Raw genomic sequence first — 19,385 nt, forward strand, 5'->3', positions numbered from 1 at the left:
TGACATTCTAGACAAAACCCAGCTTCAAAGGTTTCTAGGATCTCTCAATTATATTGCTGATTTCTATCAAAATCTCAGGCAAAAATGCAAGCCTCTTTTTGATAGGCTTCAGACAAATCCTCCTCCTTGGACCCCAATTCACACCTCTGTTGTCCAAGAAATAAAAAAATATGTCAAGACACTCCCTTGCCTAGGAATTCCCTCAGAAAATTCCTTTAAGGTCGTCCAGACAGATGCCTTTAACATTGGTTATGACGACATTCTTCTCCAACGTATCAGTCCCACTTCCCCAGAACAAATAGTCTGTTTTCATTCAGGAATTTGGACTCCCACTCAGCTTAACTACAGTACTATAAAAAAAAGAAATTTTATCTATAGTACTATGCATTTCAAAATTTCAAAGTGATCTTTTGAATCAGAAGTTTTTATTAAGGATTGATTGCAAATCTGCAAAACATGTTTTAGAAAAAGATGTTCAAAACATTGCATCAAAACAGATTTTTGTACGATGGCAAGCCATCCTTTCCATTTTTGACTTTGACATTGAATTCATACAAGGAACTCAAAACAGTATCACTGACTTCCTAACTCGTGAATTCTTGCAGACTCCCATACAAGATGTCCGGAAAAAGACCCGTACAGCCCCAACCTCCAAAATTGCCTAGCAACAAACCACCAAAGATACTGACCAGGCAAAGAACCCTGGCCCTTTAGTACCCTTTTCTCCCAGACCAACAAAAGCCCTACCTGTGTCACCGTCTGTTGTTGCCAATAGGTATTTGGTTTCTACCATCCCAAAACCAAATTACGAGAGGCCCCAAGGACAGCACAGTTACAGCTCTGCCTTAGCCACACCTCCCCCCAAAGCACTCACCCCATACATAGTTGAAGAACCTTTTGGCCCAATCATACCCAAAAAGCTTCCCTCTCTTCCTTCTAAGACAGGACGATCCTCCTATATTAAGAAACCCTTTGTCCAACACATCTCTTATATTGAACCTCACTTGGTCCACATAACAGATCCGCTGACACTGGCAATGGAAGTCTTGCCCAAAGGTTGGCATTTTCTCCCCAAAAGCCCAGAAAAGAACATCAAATTCTACAAAGGCATCCTCACTCAAGAAAAGTCTGCCCGAGTAGAAAATATCATGGATCGTAAGAACCCTTCTGAAGTCCTCTATCATAAATTCATAATCCAAAGTTTTGTAAGCTGCAAAGATTGGGGACACCCCTCCTCACTCAGAACACTTACAGTACTCAAGGGATCAGAACCCCAGTACAATTATTATGATTATATGGATGCTTTCGAAAAGGTTTTGTTTTACCAGAACAAAAACTATGATCACTCATGGTTCATGCAGTTTGACAAGAAGTTCTCCAGCCCAATTCCTTCATGGTTTCTCAAGTGGTGGGAAATGTTTGGATCGATTCCTCATAACTTCCCTGAATCCCTCAAGGATGCATTAAGGTATTTCAGCACCAGATTCCAGGTAGACAGCCATACTTCCCAATTCCCAGCAATTTTGCACATAACAATCAAGTACACATTGGATCAGTATGTGGAATTATGCAATCAACCAGAACCTTTTAGACAGAGAATTCTTTGTAAAATGGTGGGATAGTTTCAGGTTTAACGAGATTATTGCCAAAATACACAAAGAATTTCCCCTTCCAGTTCCGAAAGCCATTGCTTATAGTTCAAGATCACAATCTAGTCTAGACTCCTTCCAGATCGCAGGGAAATCTAGCAAAGAACTCAAAGATCTTGCCCAGCAATTGCTCCTCCAATCACAACAATTAGAGTCAGAAGAAAGGAACTCTCCTACCTCTTCAGAAGCCTCATGTAATCATGCTCCAATTGACCCATTTCAGGACTCTTAAGATCCTTATGATGGTTATAACTTGGACAGCGATTAGGCAATTCAGAATAGCTCCAGGATCCTCCAAAACAGCTCCAAAAGCCCCAAAACAGCTCAAGAATCACCTTTGCAACCCGATTACTATTCCAGAACAGTACCCGCACCAGCAAAGTTGTAGACAGACTACTATTCATCCACAGTCCTAGAACACTGTGCATGATCACTATTCAGAAAAGTAAGGGGACAAATCACTATTCATGAACAGTGACTGTTACTGTTCATCGAACAGTGCCCCGACAGAATCATCCAGTTTACTGTTTACTTTCAGCTGAAAAGATTTTCACCCAGAGTAAAAGCAATTCACCCTCCGTGATTCCAGCAATCTCCTGAAAGAATCCAAGGCTTCCTCTAGCTATCTAAGGAACCCTTTGCTTCAGTCTTCAGCAGGTCCAATTTGCAGTCTCCATTCTAGAGATTAGAAACCTCCCTTCTCTTTACTTTGTAAATAGATGGCTTTTTCAGTTTATTTTCAAGTTTACACTTGTAATGCAATAGTCATAGCCTTCACAACTGTAACCTTTTATTTATGCTTCCGCCTCCAGACGGCCTCAGTCAGCCCTCACCCCCTTTGTCTGTAACTTACCCCCTTTTGGTATGGATATAATTGTTTAATTTAAACTTTGATTCAGAATGATGAACAGGATGTTTAAAAGGAGTGATTCATCCTCTAGCATTAGATCTTGTAGTACAACCCTCCCTGAGATTCCTCAAGATGATGGAACGATAAACTTGGGGTCATACCAACTTTCAGATTTAGATCAAAAGTTAAGAGATTGGAACATACCAAAAGTACCCACAAACCAAGTCTATAAGTCATCATCGTGGTCCTTGAAAAAGACTTTCAATATGGAAAGACAGATAACTGGGAAATAACTGATTAGTAAAAACAAATAATATTAGAATAATAGACAGAAGTTTAAACAGGAGGCTTAGCCTACCACCAAAAGAGATTACAGTAAACAAAGACTGAGAAGAAATAATAGATGAAGAAAGTGATAAATGGGAATGGAAGAGTTATCAGAAAATAGATGTAAAACAAAATGTAACTTGTAGGAGATAACATATTCAAAATAATGAATAATGCACAAAATAATGGATATATATATATATATACCACATCATATGATAATACAAATATATGATTCAGTAGTTTTGAAAAGTGTTACCAAGATATCACCATTGCGCACCTTTGGTGCGGTGGTCACTCCACAAGTATAAGTGCTTGTGGAGTGTGGGGGCAAGGATCAGGGTTCAAGCCTCCAAGAGGGAGCTTCACACACATATATATTTAGATTATGTTAAAGTAGAAATTTTATCTTATATTAAAAAAAAAAAAAAAAAAAAAGTGTTACCAGGATATCAAATTATGGTAGCAATACGGGGAACAACAACTTCCTGAGAACTTCCTCTTCTTTTAGGTGTTGCATAGAATATCACATTAGTCATTTCTATTAGATAAGTACAACTACAACCCAATAATTAAATAGTAAAAAAAAAAAAAAGGTTCTCACTAATATATAAAGTCAATACTTATTGCATCCCATCTGTTCTGGCTTGAATGATTGCACAAATTGCATATGAAATAGCTCCATTTGGGATTCTACTACCCCACTTTTAATGATAAAATAAAAATAATCCTTTGTTCTTTTATGAGAGAGAAATAGTATGGTCTTTGTTTTATTCTGTTAGGTATTGTCCTTTCTTAACGGACATTTAGTACCCGTTTGGATACAACCGGTATTTATCAACATCTGTGTTTTGGCACTTTTTTTTTTTTTTTTTTTTTGAGAAGAGAGTTTCACGTGAGATTATGTTTTTATAGTGGGTCTCGTGCACTATTCACAGGACCCACAGGTACTTCATTCCAAAAAAAAAAAAAAAAACTTTAAAACTGGGTTTCACAATACTATTCACACATTTAAAAATTATTTTATTACAGTGTTTTCAGTTTTCAGCAAAATAAGCAGTATCCAAACAGGTCCTTATTTTGTTTCCAATAGAAGCTCCTTCCTATCCACAAAAAAGGAAACTGGAAGCTCTCCTATTCTTTCCTGTTTTGGAGTTCTTCATTCCAAAAAGGATTGCTTGCCAACCATTAAAGTTAAACATATAGATAATGTCGCCTCCCCATGGTTTTTATTTGCCTCATGTGAGACTGCCACCACTCTAGAAATAAAATTTCTCTATTCTTTATCATTCGTGAGATTTATTTATTTATTATTATTTTTTTTTTTGTACATTCAATATTTGGATTTTATGAAAATACTTCTATACTACTTATGCAATTTTCACATTTTTTTTCCTATTTGTGAGTGAGAATTTTCACTCGTATCTCATTGTTGTGGACATAGACCTAAAGTTGAACCTTGTAAATCTTTGATTATCTTCTCTTGTGTGTGGTTGTGTCCATTTTACTTTCTACTCTCTAGCTATTTTCTTTATTTCTATTATTTGTTTGTGAGATCTTCCTCAAAATCTATAATAATTTTAATAATCAATGTTGTATGGGATGCTTCCGAAAGCCAAATCTCTGTTGTATGGGATGCTTCCGAAAGCCAAATCTCTTACCACAAACTAGTATTAAAACCAAATTCGATACCTATGGATTTGGAATTGTTCTATTTGAAGAATTTATTGATTCGTTCATGGATTCGAGTAATAGAGAGAAAGATAAAGTTTGAATCCTCATCAAAACTTTCGGTAGCTAGTAATGATCACACTCTTTAATGCCAAATTTGATGTAGAGGAAATTGATAGAAAAAACACCTCAACATGTGATAATGAGATGTTATAGATATCATGATCCAACAAGTGTATATTGCTTTGGAAAGCAACAAACCTAAAAGATTTCAAATAAAGATTGGAAACAACTTCAACATGTACGTGATAATGAGATGTTATGGATATTATGATCCAACAAGAGTATATTGCTTTGGAAAGCAACAAACCTAAAAGAGTTCAAATAAAGATTGGAAGAAGATATAGGCTTGCATCACCATCATTTTGTGTTTGGCCAAGAATTATAAAAAGGAAAATTTTTATGAGGGAGAAGAGGGTTAAGGAGTTGAGGAAAAAAATTGAAGGAGGAGTACATGAATAGGGGTGTGGAGAACTTACTTTATTCGTAGGAGAAAAATCTTTTGTTTCTAGTATCGAAGGTATTTCTACATTTGAGCATATAAATGATTATAAAAAAAAGCTAGCTGATTTGAAAATTTTTAAAGTTTAGATTAGTGAGGATGAAACTTTTTTTTTATTAAACTCACCACCTAATACTTATCATCATTTGATTACCATACTCTTGTATAGAAATGATGAGATTTAAAATTTATGTAGAATACTAAAACAATAACGAGTACCATAAGGAGACTACGCACGCTTATAGAGACACAGTGAGTTTTTGAGAGTTAGGGATAGGTCCAATAATTAAAAGTCTAGTAGGAGAGGTAGATCCCGATTTAAATCAAAACACCAAATTAAATTTTTGACCTTAAAGTCTAGCGTTATTTTCATTTTGTTCCCTGAAGTTTGAGATTTTTTATTTTGGTCTATCAAACTTTTTTTTTTTTTTTTTAAATAGTTCATTCTTCATGATTGATATAGCTATTAAGTTTCAACAAAATAACATCATTTAGTGTTATATATAAATTATAATGTTGTGACCTTGGTTATTTGTTTTCCTGTGAGAGTATTGCAAACTAGAGAGAATTAAATTTCTCTTGAACAAAATGTTTTGGGTATATTTGGGGTTTGTGTTTTAAGAAAGTGACAATATGTGCTACTTTTAACCTGTTTTATTTTTATGTGAAATATTTTTCAGAAAAAATAAATTATATATGTAGCATAGAGAGTGACTCTATGCTCACCGTCCAAGATCTATTAGATCGAGAACACCAGTGCTTGAATCTATGTTTTTTCAAATTTTTTTTTTTAAATTTCAAAATTTTAATCTCCTAGATCTTGAACTTCTATTGTATCTTGGTTGTAATATTTTCAAATTGGTTCAGATTTTGCGAGATTATCCCATTTCAAATTTTATTGTTGATTTGTGCATTGGGAGATTATATATATATATATATATATATATATTATTTTTAGGATTTATTTACCTATACAAACTAAATGCCTTAAAATGTTTTCCAAAGCATTGTTAGGAAAGTAATAAAATACCCAAAAACAAATTGTTTTCTGAAAATGTTTTCAGCTGAAAATATTTTATAGTTGAAAAATATTTTTCATTGAAACAAACGCACCCTTAATCTCCATATTTGTTAGTGCAATTTTCTCTTTATAGTTATCCTTGGACATAGGCTTTAAACCCATAGTGTTATTTTCATGTTTTTGATTGTGTCTATTTTTCTGTATATTTTCTTGGTTCCTATTATTTTTATTTTATTTTTTTAGATCTTTCTTTAAGTACATAATAGTTTTCACGGTTAATCTTGTGTGAGAGTATTTTCAAAAGCCTTTTCGTGCAACGCCACCCTCTACGAGTACCTTAACTCCATCTATTACTTGTTTTTCTTCAAATTAGGAATAGACTCCATTTTCCTAGCTGTGTGTCACAGGAAACCCATTTGCTTAATTTGAGCCTCTAACTTCAATTAATTATGCCAAGATCCTCAAAATCCTATATGATATCAAAAACCAAATCAAAGACATATATATAATAATTTGGGCAATGTCTATTACACACTGCATGTAAGTTGTAAATGATTACTTTAACATAAATCCGATATTTTTTCTCTATTATTTATAGTCAAGTACTTTAATGTTATGACAAAAATTATAACACAAGTTACAAAATTAAGATTTTTGACTTGGTGTCATCAACTGTAAATTGTAAATGATCACTTTAACATAAACGTATTAATTGTTCTCTATTATTTACTGTTGACTACCTCAAAGTAATTATGGCGAAAATTATTACGCAAAAGTTATGATATTTTAAGATTTTTGACTTGGTGTGTGTATGAAAAAGCCGTAACATATACTTTAACATAAACCCGTCACTTTTTCTCAATTATTTACAGTTGAGCACTTCAAAGTTATGACAAAAATTACAATACAGAAGTTACAATACTAAGATTTTTGACTTGGTGTCGTCAACTCAACTGTAAATTGTAAATGATCACTTTAACATAAGCATGTTAATTTTTCTCTATTATTTACTGTTGACCGTCTCAAATTACGGCAAAAATTATTACAAAGTTATGATATTTTAAAATTTTCGACTTGGTGTGTGTATGAAAAAGCCGTAGCACATGCTTTTGGAGGTGTTGACCTCTTAGAGATGTCTATTTGCAACTGCATGACATGAAATATAAAGAAAGCAATCAGTTTGTAGTAATAATACAAATAGGCCAACAGCTACGTCGTGTGCAAGAGGGAGCCAAGACAATGACTCAAAAATTCTGAACTTAGAAAATTATGAATACAGAATGGGTCAGCCAATGGAATTAACCCCCCAAAAAAACAGAGAATGAAATGGTCAGCTCACAGGCTGGGTCAAGCCAGTCAAAACCATTCAAATTCAACATTTTCCCGTATATGACCCAGTGTTATAGTTCTGTTTCCAACACTATAAATAAGACCCAATATGCCTCTCAATCTTCATTCAAAACCTTTTCTTTCTACAACACAAATACACAAGATCCAAAAATATTCTTTCTGCAACACAAATACACAATTACCAAAGAGAAAAAAAAACCTCTCAATCAAATGGCTTCAGCTCTCCTTTTACCTTCTGCATCTTCGTCTTCTTGTTGTTCAAGGAAAATCCATGCTACTATTCAAGTCCCAAAACTTCCAAAACTCTCTTTCTCAGTTCCAAAAATACCAAAGAGAAATCTAGGTGAGGAACTGAATATAAGAGACGGGTTCATAAACACAACCCCAGTTGAAAAGTTCAATGTCATCGATGATAGATCACACAGCTCTAGTTCTAATGTTACCACTCAACTCTATGCCATCTTAGAGGCCGTATCTGATAGAGTAGAGATGCACGCCAACATTGGAGAGCAACGTGACAACTGGAACACCCTTCTTCTAAACTCCATCAACATGATAATTCTCACAGCTGCAACCATGGCTGGTGTTGCTGTAACTGGTGGCATTGGAATGCCTCTTTTGGCTTTGAAATTATCGTCTACTCTTTTGTATTCCGCAGCCACGGGAATGTTGCTTATAATGAACAAAATTCAACCTTCACAACTTGCCGAGGAGCAACGCAATGCTACAAGATTGTTCAAGCAGTTACAAAGCCAAATCCAAACCATGCTCGCCATTGGAACTCCAACACAAGAAGATGTGAAGGAGGTGATGGAAAAGGTTTTGGCTCTTGACAAAGCGTACCCACTTCCCTTACTTGGTGCAATGCTTGAAAAATTCCCAGCAAAGTTTGAGCCAGCTGTTTGGTGGCCTAAAAATCAAGTACTACAAAAGAAAAACTTTTCCCATGAAGGAAAACAATGTAACAATGGATGGAGTGAGGAACTTGAAATGGAAATGCGAGAGATCATTAAGGTGGTGGAGAGAAAAGACATAGAGGACTATGTAAGACTGGGCAACTTGGCGTTGAAAATCAACAAGACTTTAGCTATCTCAGGTCCATTACTCACGGGCATAGCAGCCTTTGGCTCAGCTTTTATTGGTAATGGATCATGGGCACCAATAGTAGCAGTGGCTGCTGGGGCTTTAGCTAGCACAGTTAATGCTTTTGAGCATGGTGCACAAGTTGGGATGGTGATTGAGATGTACAGAAACTGTGGTGGCTTTTTCCGGCTATTGCAAGAATCAATTGAAGCCACACTAGAGGAAAAAGATTTGGAGAAAAGAGAAAATGGGGAACTGTTTCAAATGAAGGTGGCTATGAAACTTGGAAGAAGCTTATCACAACTCAGAGAACTTGCTACAAAGTCAGCTTCTTCCCGTGTAGACGAATTTGCAAGCAAGCTTTTCTAGTTCTGGATTTTGTAATTAATCAAATTCTTTAATCTGATAATTGTTTATATAATAACTTGATTAATTCATTGTACATTGTACAATCTTCTAACATAGAAAAAAAATGTTAATTCTCCAATTTTATATATATCAGCTACTTGTGCAAAAAGAGTTTGTAAAATAAAATGCATGTATTTCTTAGTTTCTCGATCACTTAATTGAATTCTTTTATTTGTCAATTGTTTATAACTTATTTAACTCTTTGTACAATGTTCTAACATTGAAAAAAAAATGCTAATTCTAAAATTTTATATTCGCTACTTGTGCAAAAAGATTTTGTAAAAGAATTTTTTTTGGTTTCTTGCATATAATAACTTGAATTTCCTATTACAAGGGGTTGAAAATCGAAGTTGCACAAACAAATAACTTTACGACAGTACCACAAGAGAGTTCAAAAATATGTTGTTGAAGAAGTAATTCTATGTAGATTAGTTGAATATCTAGTAGACTATTCAAGACAGGTGGTCAAAAAATTGCACGGGCTTAGATTATTTGAAATGTCTTAGTTTATTGTTTTATTATGTTGAATAGTTGGATTTGGTCACGAAATTGGAGATGGCTCAACTGAAACTTCTGGTCCCACTGCCACTCTCCTTTTTTGCATCTCAGGACAAAGAGTGAATAAAACTAAAAATTCAATGAAAACCTATATTATTGAGTATTTTCGGAGTACCATAAATTCTTGCTTTCTCATCTTACATAACTATGAGTCTCACTAATTAAATTTATGATTAGACCCATAATTCATATGAGAGAGGGAGTATGCACTTATGGTACTTCCGGAATATTCAATAATTTTCCATATATGGGTTGGATCAAAAACTTATATAATTAATGCCTTGGTCATTTTGCCTCATGAATTCATAACAACTGAGTGGGAATATATGGAGAGGCAAATAGTTTTATGACATTCAAAACCAGGGATGGACCTAAGTGGGGCCCAGGCCCCCTTGGGCCCAAAAAAAAAATAGTAGCTTAATTTTTTGATTTAAAAAAAAAATAATAAATTAGACTTGAGCTCCCCTTACTTTGTATCTTAGGCCCCCTCCAAAATCATGAATTATTAACCCAGTCTATATAAATTGTTAAAAAAAAAATGCAAATCCAAAAAAATGCAAACCTAGTAGTCCAAACGGAAAAACGAGTAAAAAAAAAATTTTTTTTGAAAGGCGAGACAGAGAGAAAGAGGAGAGTGAGACCTATAGAGTAGAGAGTAGGCGATACAAAGAGAAATTGAGAGGCGAGAGAGAATGAGAGTCCAAGACGGCAAGACCCATCTTGCCATTGCCCACTCTACCACCACGCAAGACCAACAACCCATCTCGCTGCCCACGCCGCAACCCACACGAAACCCATCTTGTTGCCCTGACGCAAACCCAAACGCCCACACCAATGCTGCCACACAAGACCCATCCCGCCACTGGTTGATCAATCTGCCCAGCCCAACTTTGTTGCTCTAGCCTTCACAGTTAACACCTCACACTCAATTAAGTATTTAATCTATCCTTCAAAACCTAATATAATGTTTGTGAATCTCAGAATCTGTACTTGTGGTGTTTGTGTTTTTATTGATGAGTGATGATGGTGATTGTGAATTTGAATATATGCATCTGTGCTTGTGGTTTTTTTTTTTTTTTTTTTGGCTTTTTAGCTTTTTGGCTTTTTGGCTTTGTGAGTTTGTGATTATTAGGTAGTTGGGCAATAATAGGGACAAGTGACAAAAAGAGGAACAATAATTCAACAGGATTAAAAACGGTAAAGTTAGAAAAAGTGTTTATTGGTAATGAATAATAAATTCATAGTATCGGTTGTGAGACTGGTTGAGTGACAGAAACAATAATGTTTTGTGTATTAAGAAATAATAGTGTTTTGTGTCTTTTGTTTTTATTGGTAGATGATCGTATCTTAATATATTAAAAAAACAATAATTTTTGTGTATTTTTCTTGGTTGAAAGTTTCTTAATACTATATGGATGTGTATTTGATTTTTTTTTTTTCGCTTATCTCCGCCCCCCTAGCTTGAAATCCTGGGTCCGTCCCTGTTCAAAACACATATAAATTAAACAACAGAAGTTTTTGCCATGTAATTAGAGGTTAGCATTGTGATGTTAAAAAGCAATCGGTAATAGAGCATGCTTTTCTTTTTTGGTTTTTCTTTTTTGGGAGATATAGTTATACTAAAATTTTATATGTGCAATTAAGATGTCAATTTTGTGAATCAATATACATGTGTATGTATAATTATTTAATTATATATACATATTTTGAATCAAAATAATTTGTCTCACTATAATTATTTCATTTTTTGTTCTATTAATCACAATATGCTACACATTCTTTTTCTTTTTCTTATAAAGCCACAAAAATATTTATTAAAAAAAAAAAATCAAATGCATGACATACTACAGTATGTCAGTTATAAAAGCATAAAAGAAAACACAAAGAATGGTTTTTCTTCCATATGTAGTGTGCGTGTAATGCCCCAATTTAATTGATTGTGTGATGTGTGTGGGTATGTGATGAGTCCCACATCGGGTATTTATTGGGTAAATCTGGATTTTATTAACAATTGCAAGGAGCCTTAATAGTGATTAGTTCTTTTGAGGTATAGCGCAGATGTGGCTAGTGCTTTTTCTTGAGTCGTTACATATGGTATTAGAGCCGGTTCGGTAACCCCATGTGGGCTCAAAAACACTACCCCACAAAGTGGGCCCTAACGAGGACGTTAGGAATTTAAGTGGGGGAGATTGTAATGCCCCAATTTTAAGTTTGATTGTGTGATGTGTGTGGGTATGTGATGAGTCTCACATCGGGTATTTATTAGGTAGATTTGAACTTTATTAACAATTGCAAGGAGCCTTAATAGTGACTAGTTCTTTTGAGGTATAGCGCAGATGTGGCTAGTGCTTTTTCTTGGGTTGTTACATATAGTATTAGAGCCGGTTCGGTAACCCCATGTGGGCTCAGAAACACTACCCCACAAAGTGGGCCCTAACGAGGACGTTAGGGATTTAAGTGAGGGAGATTGTAATGCCCCAATTTTAAGTTTGATTGTGTGATGTGTGTGGATATGTGATGAGTCTCACATCGGGTATTTATTAGGTAGATCTGAACTTTATTAACAATTGCAAGGAGTCTTAATAGTGACTAGTTCTTTTGAGGTATAGCGCAGATGTGGCTAGTGCTTTTTCTTGGGTCGTTACATATAGTATTAGAGCCGGTTCGGTAACCCCATGTGGGCTCAGAAACACTACCCCACAAAGTGGGCCCTAACGAGGACGTTAGGGATTTAAGTGGGGGAGATTGTAATGCCCCAATTTTAAGTTTGATTATGTGATGTGTGTGGATATGTGATGAGTTCCACATCGGGTATTTATTGGATAGATCTGGACTTTATTAACAACTACAAGAAGCCTCAATAGTGACTAGTTCTTTTGAGGTATAGCACAGATGTGACTAGCGTTTTTTCTTAAGTCGTTACAGTGTGTTTTTGTTAATTATTAGATGCATGAATTTGAGCATATTCCACTTTATATTTTACTAACTATAGCTTGCCATTCATCCTTTTTGTTTTCTTATAAACTAATAAAAAAAATTTCTTATAAATTAATCAAATTTTACAATGAAAAAAAATTAGAAACATATATATATATATATATATGGTATTGTAGTTGGTTAATTGGTTTGGCCGCATGTAAAATGAAACACTAAGGATGAAAATAGAAGTTTTATTTCATATTGTGCATAAATATATATATATATATATATATATATATTTTGTGTGTGCTTTTTACTATAATTAGATATTTAAGTATATATTTATTTTAATTCGCTTATTTAGAGTGGGTCAAGTTTGTTGATCTCGTGACCTTTATAATAAATTGTTTATTTCTTTTTTGATATACTTTTTGTGATTCCCATTATCTTTTACAATTCCACCTAATACTCTGATGCTTAATCTACTCTGAAATCTTCAACCACTATCTTGCTAAAGCCCTAGCTCCACTGCAAAACTATGGTGGACAAGGCAACCAGCCTCTCAGCCGTTGGTCATCATATCCTGCTTGATACCTCAATATATTCCCTGACTTTCAAAGATTTCCTTCAACCGGGTATATAGAGAAGCTCAACATGTTGTCCATACTCTAGCTAAGTGGTCCTTGATAGATCGATCTTTTTTTATTTTTTTATTTATTTTTAGTCTCTTTTGACCTGGGCATGGGGTTCAGCCCACCTAATTTTGCTAATCTCATCTTGGTGAAAGCTGCCTAGACTGTGTTGTTGTTTTTTCTTTTTTTGGTAATAAAGTTTTCTTTTCCGCAAAAAAAAAAAAAAAAAAATGACATTAATAGTTTTGTCATACTCGTAAACAAGGTAACTCAGTAACACATTTTTCATTCTCACCAGATCTCCTAAAAATGTCCCTCTTGATCTCCTAAATGTATATCATGATCATGATATACATTTAGGAGATCATGATCATGAGATTTCGCCTTTGCTTAATTTAGTCAAGCTATGTTTTTTATTCTCACCCAAAAAAAAAAAAAAAAAAATCCTTCGAAATTGTTAAATATATTTTGATAGTTTAATTTAACCCTTAGAACTTTCTTTCTTATGCTAACAATGCTACTACAAAGCTTATTGACTTAATCAGTTAAAACCGTTAAAATAAAAGGAACAATTTTGATCTCTTTAATTAATTAACTCACAAGTGATGAACTCACAAAAATATTTACTATTCTGTTGTACAATAAAAATAAATAAATAAATAAATAAAAATTTGATCGATGTTTAAATTAATAAAAATGAGGGATTATTCCAATTTTATTCCTAGATTTTGAATTATTTTTAATTTTATAAAATCCCTAGACTTTGATTGAGAGTTAGTTTGGTCCTTGCACTTTTTAGAATAATTAACCTTTGAACATTAAGTTAATTTATGACATTACTCTAAAAAAATTAATTTATGACAAATCAATCCTTTTTTTATTATTTTCTATTAAAGTTTAACGGATTTAATTACATATATAATAAACATAGGGAAATCATGTGTATATCACGTAATTATATATTTTAGGTTTTAATGGAAAATATTAGCACATAAGCTTTCCTTTTTTCTTTTTTTTTTTCTTTAAAGATAGAATTAACACAAAAGCTTGATTTGTCACGAATATAAACATAATGTCCATGGCCTTAATTATTTAATAATGATAAAGTTTGACTCTAACCACCAATAGAAAGATGATATTTGCTATTATCATATGCAATATACTTGACTCACTTAACCCAATTAACAAAGTGGGTCATGTGAATTACACACAGCAAGACACATATTTTCTTAATTTCTTTTGGAGGTTGAGCCTAACATTTTCCATTATTTAAATTGAAAATCAAAGATGCTTACATCAAATTTTAAAAATAATACGAGTAAAAAACTACTAAAAATAAAGAGAATAAATTTTGGCCACAAAATTAGTTAGAGCGTTAGACTTTAATGCATTATAAGAAATAACATGTGTCGTTGTTGCTCACAATGTGCATAACTCACTTAAAATGATTGTATACAATTACTTAAGTGTGGTTTAGTAAGTTATGTGCAATACATATGACAGCGACACATATCATCATCATATTACTCTAACCAAATTTTTAGACAAACTTTGTCCTAAAAATGAAAAAGAAATTTCCTTCCATGCTAGTTTAAAAGAGATTCTTCTAATTTCTTCAATATATTACGTGGGTATTCATATGCATTCAAAGGTATTTTAATCACATAACTTATTAAATTAATTATTTAAACAAGTGATGTGGAAGGATATATTTTAATCACATAATTTATTAAATTAATTATTTAATGGATCATGAGATTAAAAGTATATATGGATGTATATTTCATTGTCATGTTTTTTTGTATAACTTAGTTAATATCACTTTTTAATGTTATTCATATTAAGTACACCTTTAGACATTATTTTAAGATATTTGTTTCATTACATTTTTCACATAATAGTGTCAGTTTTTATTTACAATAAGTTTGAATAGAAGTTATATAATGAGAGAAACCTAGCTCTAACATTGTCATTGAGCTCTCAAGTGAATAGAGTGATCAAACAATTGAACTACTTTTCTATTATATAAGTCCTTTAAAGACGACGACGACGACGATATAGAGACAACATCTCTTTTATATTCTCTCCATTTTCTCACCCAATATAGAGAGAAAAGTCCTCTTTTGTTTTTTACCAACTTTTCCAAGTACTATTTCCGATTCTATTTATTCATTCTTTATTTTATTTAAATATTATTTATTATTTTTTAATAATATTTTTGAAATCTAATACTATTTTTCTTAGATTTTTATCAATATATAGAGAGAGAGAGATGGGCAACTGAAGAACGGCATTCATTGTGAAACCGAGCTTATCCCCTCCACTGCCATGCTCTTCCCTAAACCATCCTAATTGCAACAACGTCTCCATTATTGGATTGGAAGATGGCTAGGTAGTTGGTGTTCACCATGACTACAACAAATGTCAGAGTTGTTTTTGTTAGTGTTGTAGGAGAATGGTTCCTAACGGGAATAGATGGGAATTGTAGGAGAATATATGAGAATTATAGGAACACCGATTTAATTAGAAAAATATTAAGAAATGAAATGCAATCAGCAATCAATTGTAACTAACTAATAATAGGCATATATAAAACTATAAAACTATTCTATTGGCCCACATTCTATTATTCCCTATATAAATTAATAATTTCAACATGTGTTAAATACGATTAACATGCCTAGAATCATAACTAATTAACTAAATACCTAACTTTTTTTATTGCTAAAAAAATAAATCCCTAACTAACTAAATACAACCTTACAACAATTATTATCAATACGGTTCCCTCACCACTATTCAATAAAACTCTTGCTCTTGCATAAAAAATAATAATAAATAAATAAATAAACACTTGCTCCAAACCACAGTCTTCTTTTTATTCTTGTTGGATTAATAATACAAACGGACAATAATTCAATAAAGCAAAGCAAATTAGGAACAGACTCAATCTCCCGGTGTCAAAACACAGAGCACCAACAGGTTTAGTTTGAGATTTTAGCATCAATTTAGGCCAAAGGGTCCTCAAAATCCAATATCAAAAAAAAAAAATTTTAAAAAAAAAAAATGCATACGTGCACATGTACAACAACAAGCTTTATACTATACAATATAACTATCTTCAATTGAATTGACAACGTAAGTAATTTTGCTATAAATTGAATTGACAAAGAGCTTTACTACTTTGAGAACAAGCCTTCTCAGTTGAATCTTCTGTATCCCAGTGAGCTTCTGCGAAACCAAGTCACTGATCCCCGACAACACCCCTGCTGTAATTGCCTGATTTAAATAACAAATTGCACACTGATTAATCGCAGAGAAAAAGTAAAGCCTAATTTATAGCCGTTAAAAATACATATGTATAATTCACTTTCAGCACAGTAAATATACAAGAAAATTAAATTTGACTTTTTTCCTGATTCAGCTGAATGTTCGTGTCATATAATTCCAAACCCAGAAAAGAAAAACAATGGAAAAGATTCAAACTTTCATGTTTCTTCTACTTCCTCTTCATTTCTCAGCAACCAAACATGGGTCAAAAGAAAAATTAAGCAAAATCAAAACTTCAAACGAACCCAGATAACCAAAAAAAAAAAAAAAAGAACAAAAATACGTGTTGTTTTGTTGAGTGAGACCTTGGTTCTCAGTGGATGATGCTGAAGCTGCAACAAGTACTGGTTCAACAAACCCTTCTTTGCCATTGACCCAGAGCTCGATTTTTGCTTCCAACTCCTTGAGATTTTGCAAGTGAATTATTATTAACAAACTGCTCTCTCACTTCTGTGTTATTATTGGTCCAAGTAGTCTAGTACCAAATAATGATATGATTATTGATCTATAATTTTCTAAAAATTTTGAAAGTATGGAAAATATAAGAAAAAGATGTGATCCAATGTTGGATTTGTCAAAATTCATTTCCAATAAAAAGATATTGAGTAAAGTTATAACCTAAGGCTATAACTAATTTTGGGAAAATTATTAGGTACTCCCGGAATATTATAAATGCGTACTCCCCACTCTTACATGAATAGTGGGTCTCATCATGCATTTAATTAGTGGGACCTACCATTCATGTGAGAGAAAGGAGTGCGCATTTATGGTAATCTAAGAATACACAATAATTTCCCCTAATTTTATAGCTAAATTTTGTCAAATATTGGTTTTTGAAATATTTTTAAAAACTTTTTATAAGGAAAAAAAAAAAAAAAAACTGAATTTTTTTTACAGTTTTATATATTTTTCATGAGAGTGATATTAAAATTTTCTTAAAATAGTTTATTAACAAAAAGTAATGCTACAGTTACAAACTATTTTACAATATTTTTATAAACTATTGATATGACAAATTCTTATTAGTTCTAATATGGGTCCACCACTAACATCACATTTATATTTATTAATGATTATTTAAAAATTACTAAAACCATATCAGCAGTTTGTAAAAATATTGTAAAATAGTTTGTGTCTGTAGCATTAATGCTCTAAAAACACTATTACTATTTTTTTTTTTGGTAGAACTCTTTTACTAATTCTATTAACAAATGCTCTTAAAACACTGTTACTATATTATTTATATAAATATATATATATATATATATATATATATATTTTGGGTAGAACTCTTTTACTAATTCTAGTGCTTAATAAAATGGGGTTGGGGTTTGGGGTTTGAGAATTGAGTTGCCAGTGGACTTTGTTGAATGGGTTCGGCCGTTGGTGAGACATTTGAAAGTCAAACCCCACCTATTTGTAGTTTGTAAGATGGCCCTCAAATCGTAATACCTTTCCAAGTCTATTTTGAAAGCCCATTTTGGTTGAAGCGGAAAATTCAAAAGAAACTAGTGAGTACAATTTCCACTTTCTACGTACTACGCGCATACAAAATTTCATGATATTTTTTTCATAACTATTTACATCTTACGTTAATTTTGGTGTCATTCAAAACTTCAAATAGTGTCATTGATGATGCCATGAAAATAATGCTAACACTAACATGTCAACTTCTTTCAAAGTCATTATGTGGTGACTCATAAAAATATCTACACTTATTATTTAAAAAAGTTATATCACTTGTTAAACAGGTTATGTAAAACTAAAAATATAGTGTGGGAGCCCGACTCAAAAGGAAGGATTTAAATCTAGATAGTTCTGATGGAAATACTAGGAATTGTACCAACCTAATTACATGTCCAAATCTAAAAGAAAAAAATATTGGAACAGATAGGGATTTTTTTGAATCCATGAAAAAAAAAAGTGTTGACTTGAACCCTACCCATTAAAATGTTGGCTTTATTAGTTGATCTATTGGTCACACAAGTTGAGTCCTTTTTTTTTTCGAAGATAAATTTTTTATCATTTCTTTTTACCATTTTTTGGCTTTCTAACTTAGTGTAACATTCGCGTTTTGCTCTTATTTATTTCCTTTCTTTCTAAGTTGTTTTCTTCAATTTAGTGAACTTTAGACAATAAATACTTAAGAATTTATGTATTATTTAACTTTCATTTATGATTTTTTTTTCTTTTGTTCTCTTATTTGTATTGAAAAGAAGATAAAAAGATAATATATATATATATATATATATATCCACACCAAAAAAAAAAAAAGAAATTGCATGTAAAAAAATATGGGTCATATTAAGTTGACCCAATCTTCCAAAAGATCATATTGGAGTCATAGGTTTTACCATCCATTTAGGACGTTCCATTTTTTATCTGAATTTAATTGGATTGAACCCATACACTACGATATGTCCTGTTTTTCAAGTCTAGATAAGGTGTTGTGGACTTCTAAGTTCTAAAATATGGCAGAAACACAAACGTTAAGAGTCCTTTCACAAATTTTTCTATTGTGACCATAATAAATATACTTATGCAAGGAAAGACCATGTCAAGAATTATAAAACTAGGACTTAGCAAAAAACAAATATAAAACTTGGATCAAACCAGCCTCCAATAGAGATGGGGACATAACTCTTAACTGATTAAATTCAATTAAAAGTAATGTTCTAGTCAATGGCAGTTCCCATGAAATCATCAATACTTGGCAAGAAATTAATCTGAAGGCGAAGGGTATTATCTATGATGTTTAGAATGCAAGTAATCTATGATTTGGCTGAGTGGAAATGTTTCGACTTGGAGATGTTGACCCCTTATAGTAGACTCAGTAGAGCCAGATTGCATTAAGGAATGGGTTAAGCAAACAAGGGTTTTAGTAATTGATAGCTTCCAAGTTTTACTACGTCGCATGAGAGACCCAAGACAAGGGGGGAAGATTTTGAATTTGAATGTTATGAATTAAGGAATGGGTTAGCCAATGGACTTAAGCCAAAGAGAAAGAAAGGAAAAAAAAATATAG

The 19,385-nt window shown here is 32.6% G+C and overlaps 2 protein-coding genes across 3 annotated transcripts in view; one reads left to right on the forward strand and one right to left on the reverse strand.

The window, feature by feature from the left end:
* LOC126727067 (peroxisomal membrane protein PMP22) overlaps window positions 1-19,385 on the reverse strand; it is a 61,503-nt gene that overhangs the window by 14,953 nt on the left and 27,165 nt on the right. Inside the window, exon 1 of one of the 2 annotated variants that reach the window (XM_050432532.1) lies at window positions 16,666-16,839. The exons of the other annotated variant lie outside the window; for it this stretch is intronic. Coding sequence (XP_050288489.1) covers window positions 16,666-16,731 — 66 coding nt within the window. The 5' untranslated portion in view covers window positions 16,732-16,839. Of the gene's footprint in view, window positions 1-16,665; window positions 16,840-19,385 lie in introns of those variants that run through there. 2 annotated transcript variants of the gene reach the window in all.
* LOC126724714 (probable F-box protein At4g22030) lies at window positions 7,407-9,062 on the forward strand. The gene has a single exon (XM_050429090.1). It carries the CDS (start codon window positions 7,407-7,409, stop codon window positions 8,880-8,882), a length of 1,476 nt encoding a protein of 491 aa, XP_050285047.1. The 3' UTR covers window positions 8,883-9,062.

This window comes from Quercus robur, chromosome 5 (genome assembly GCF_932294415.1).
Source record: "Quercus robur chromosome 5, dhQueRobu3.1, whole genome shotgun sequence".
Classification (NCBI taxonomy): domain Eukaryota; kingdom Viridiplantae; phylum Streptophyta; class Magnoliopsida; order Fagales; family Fagaceae; genus Quercus; species Quercus robur.

What these genes read in the sequence shown, in the direction of transcription:
- LOC126724714 (XM_050429090.1), top strand. Translation starts at nt 7,407, where the DNA reads ATGGTCAGCTCACAGGCTGGGTCAAGCCAGTCAAAACCATTCAAATTC.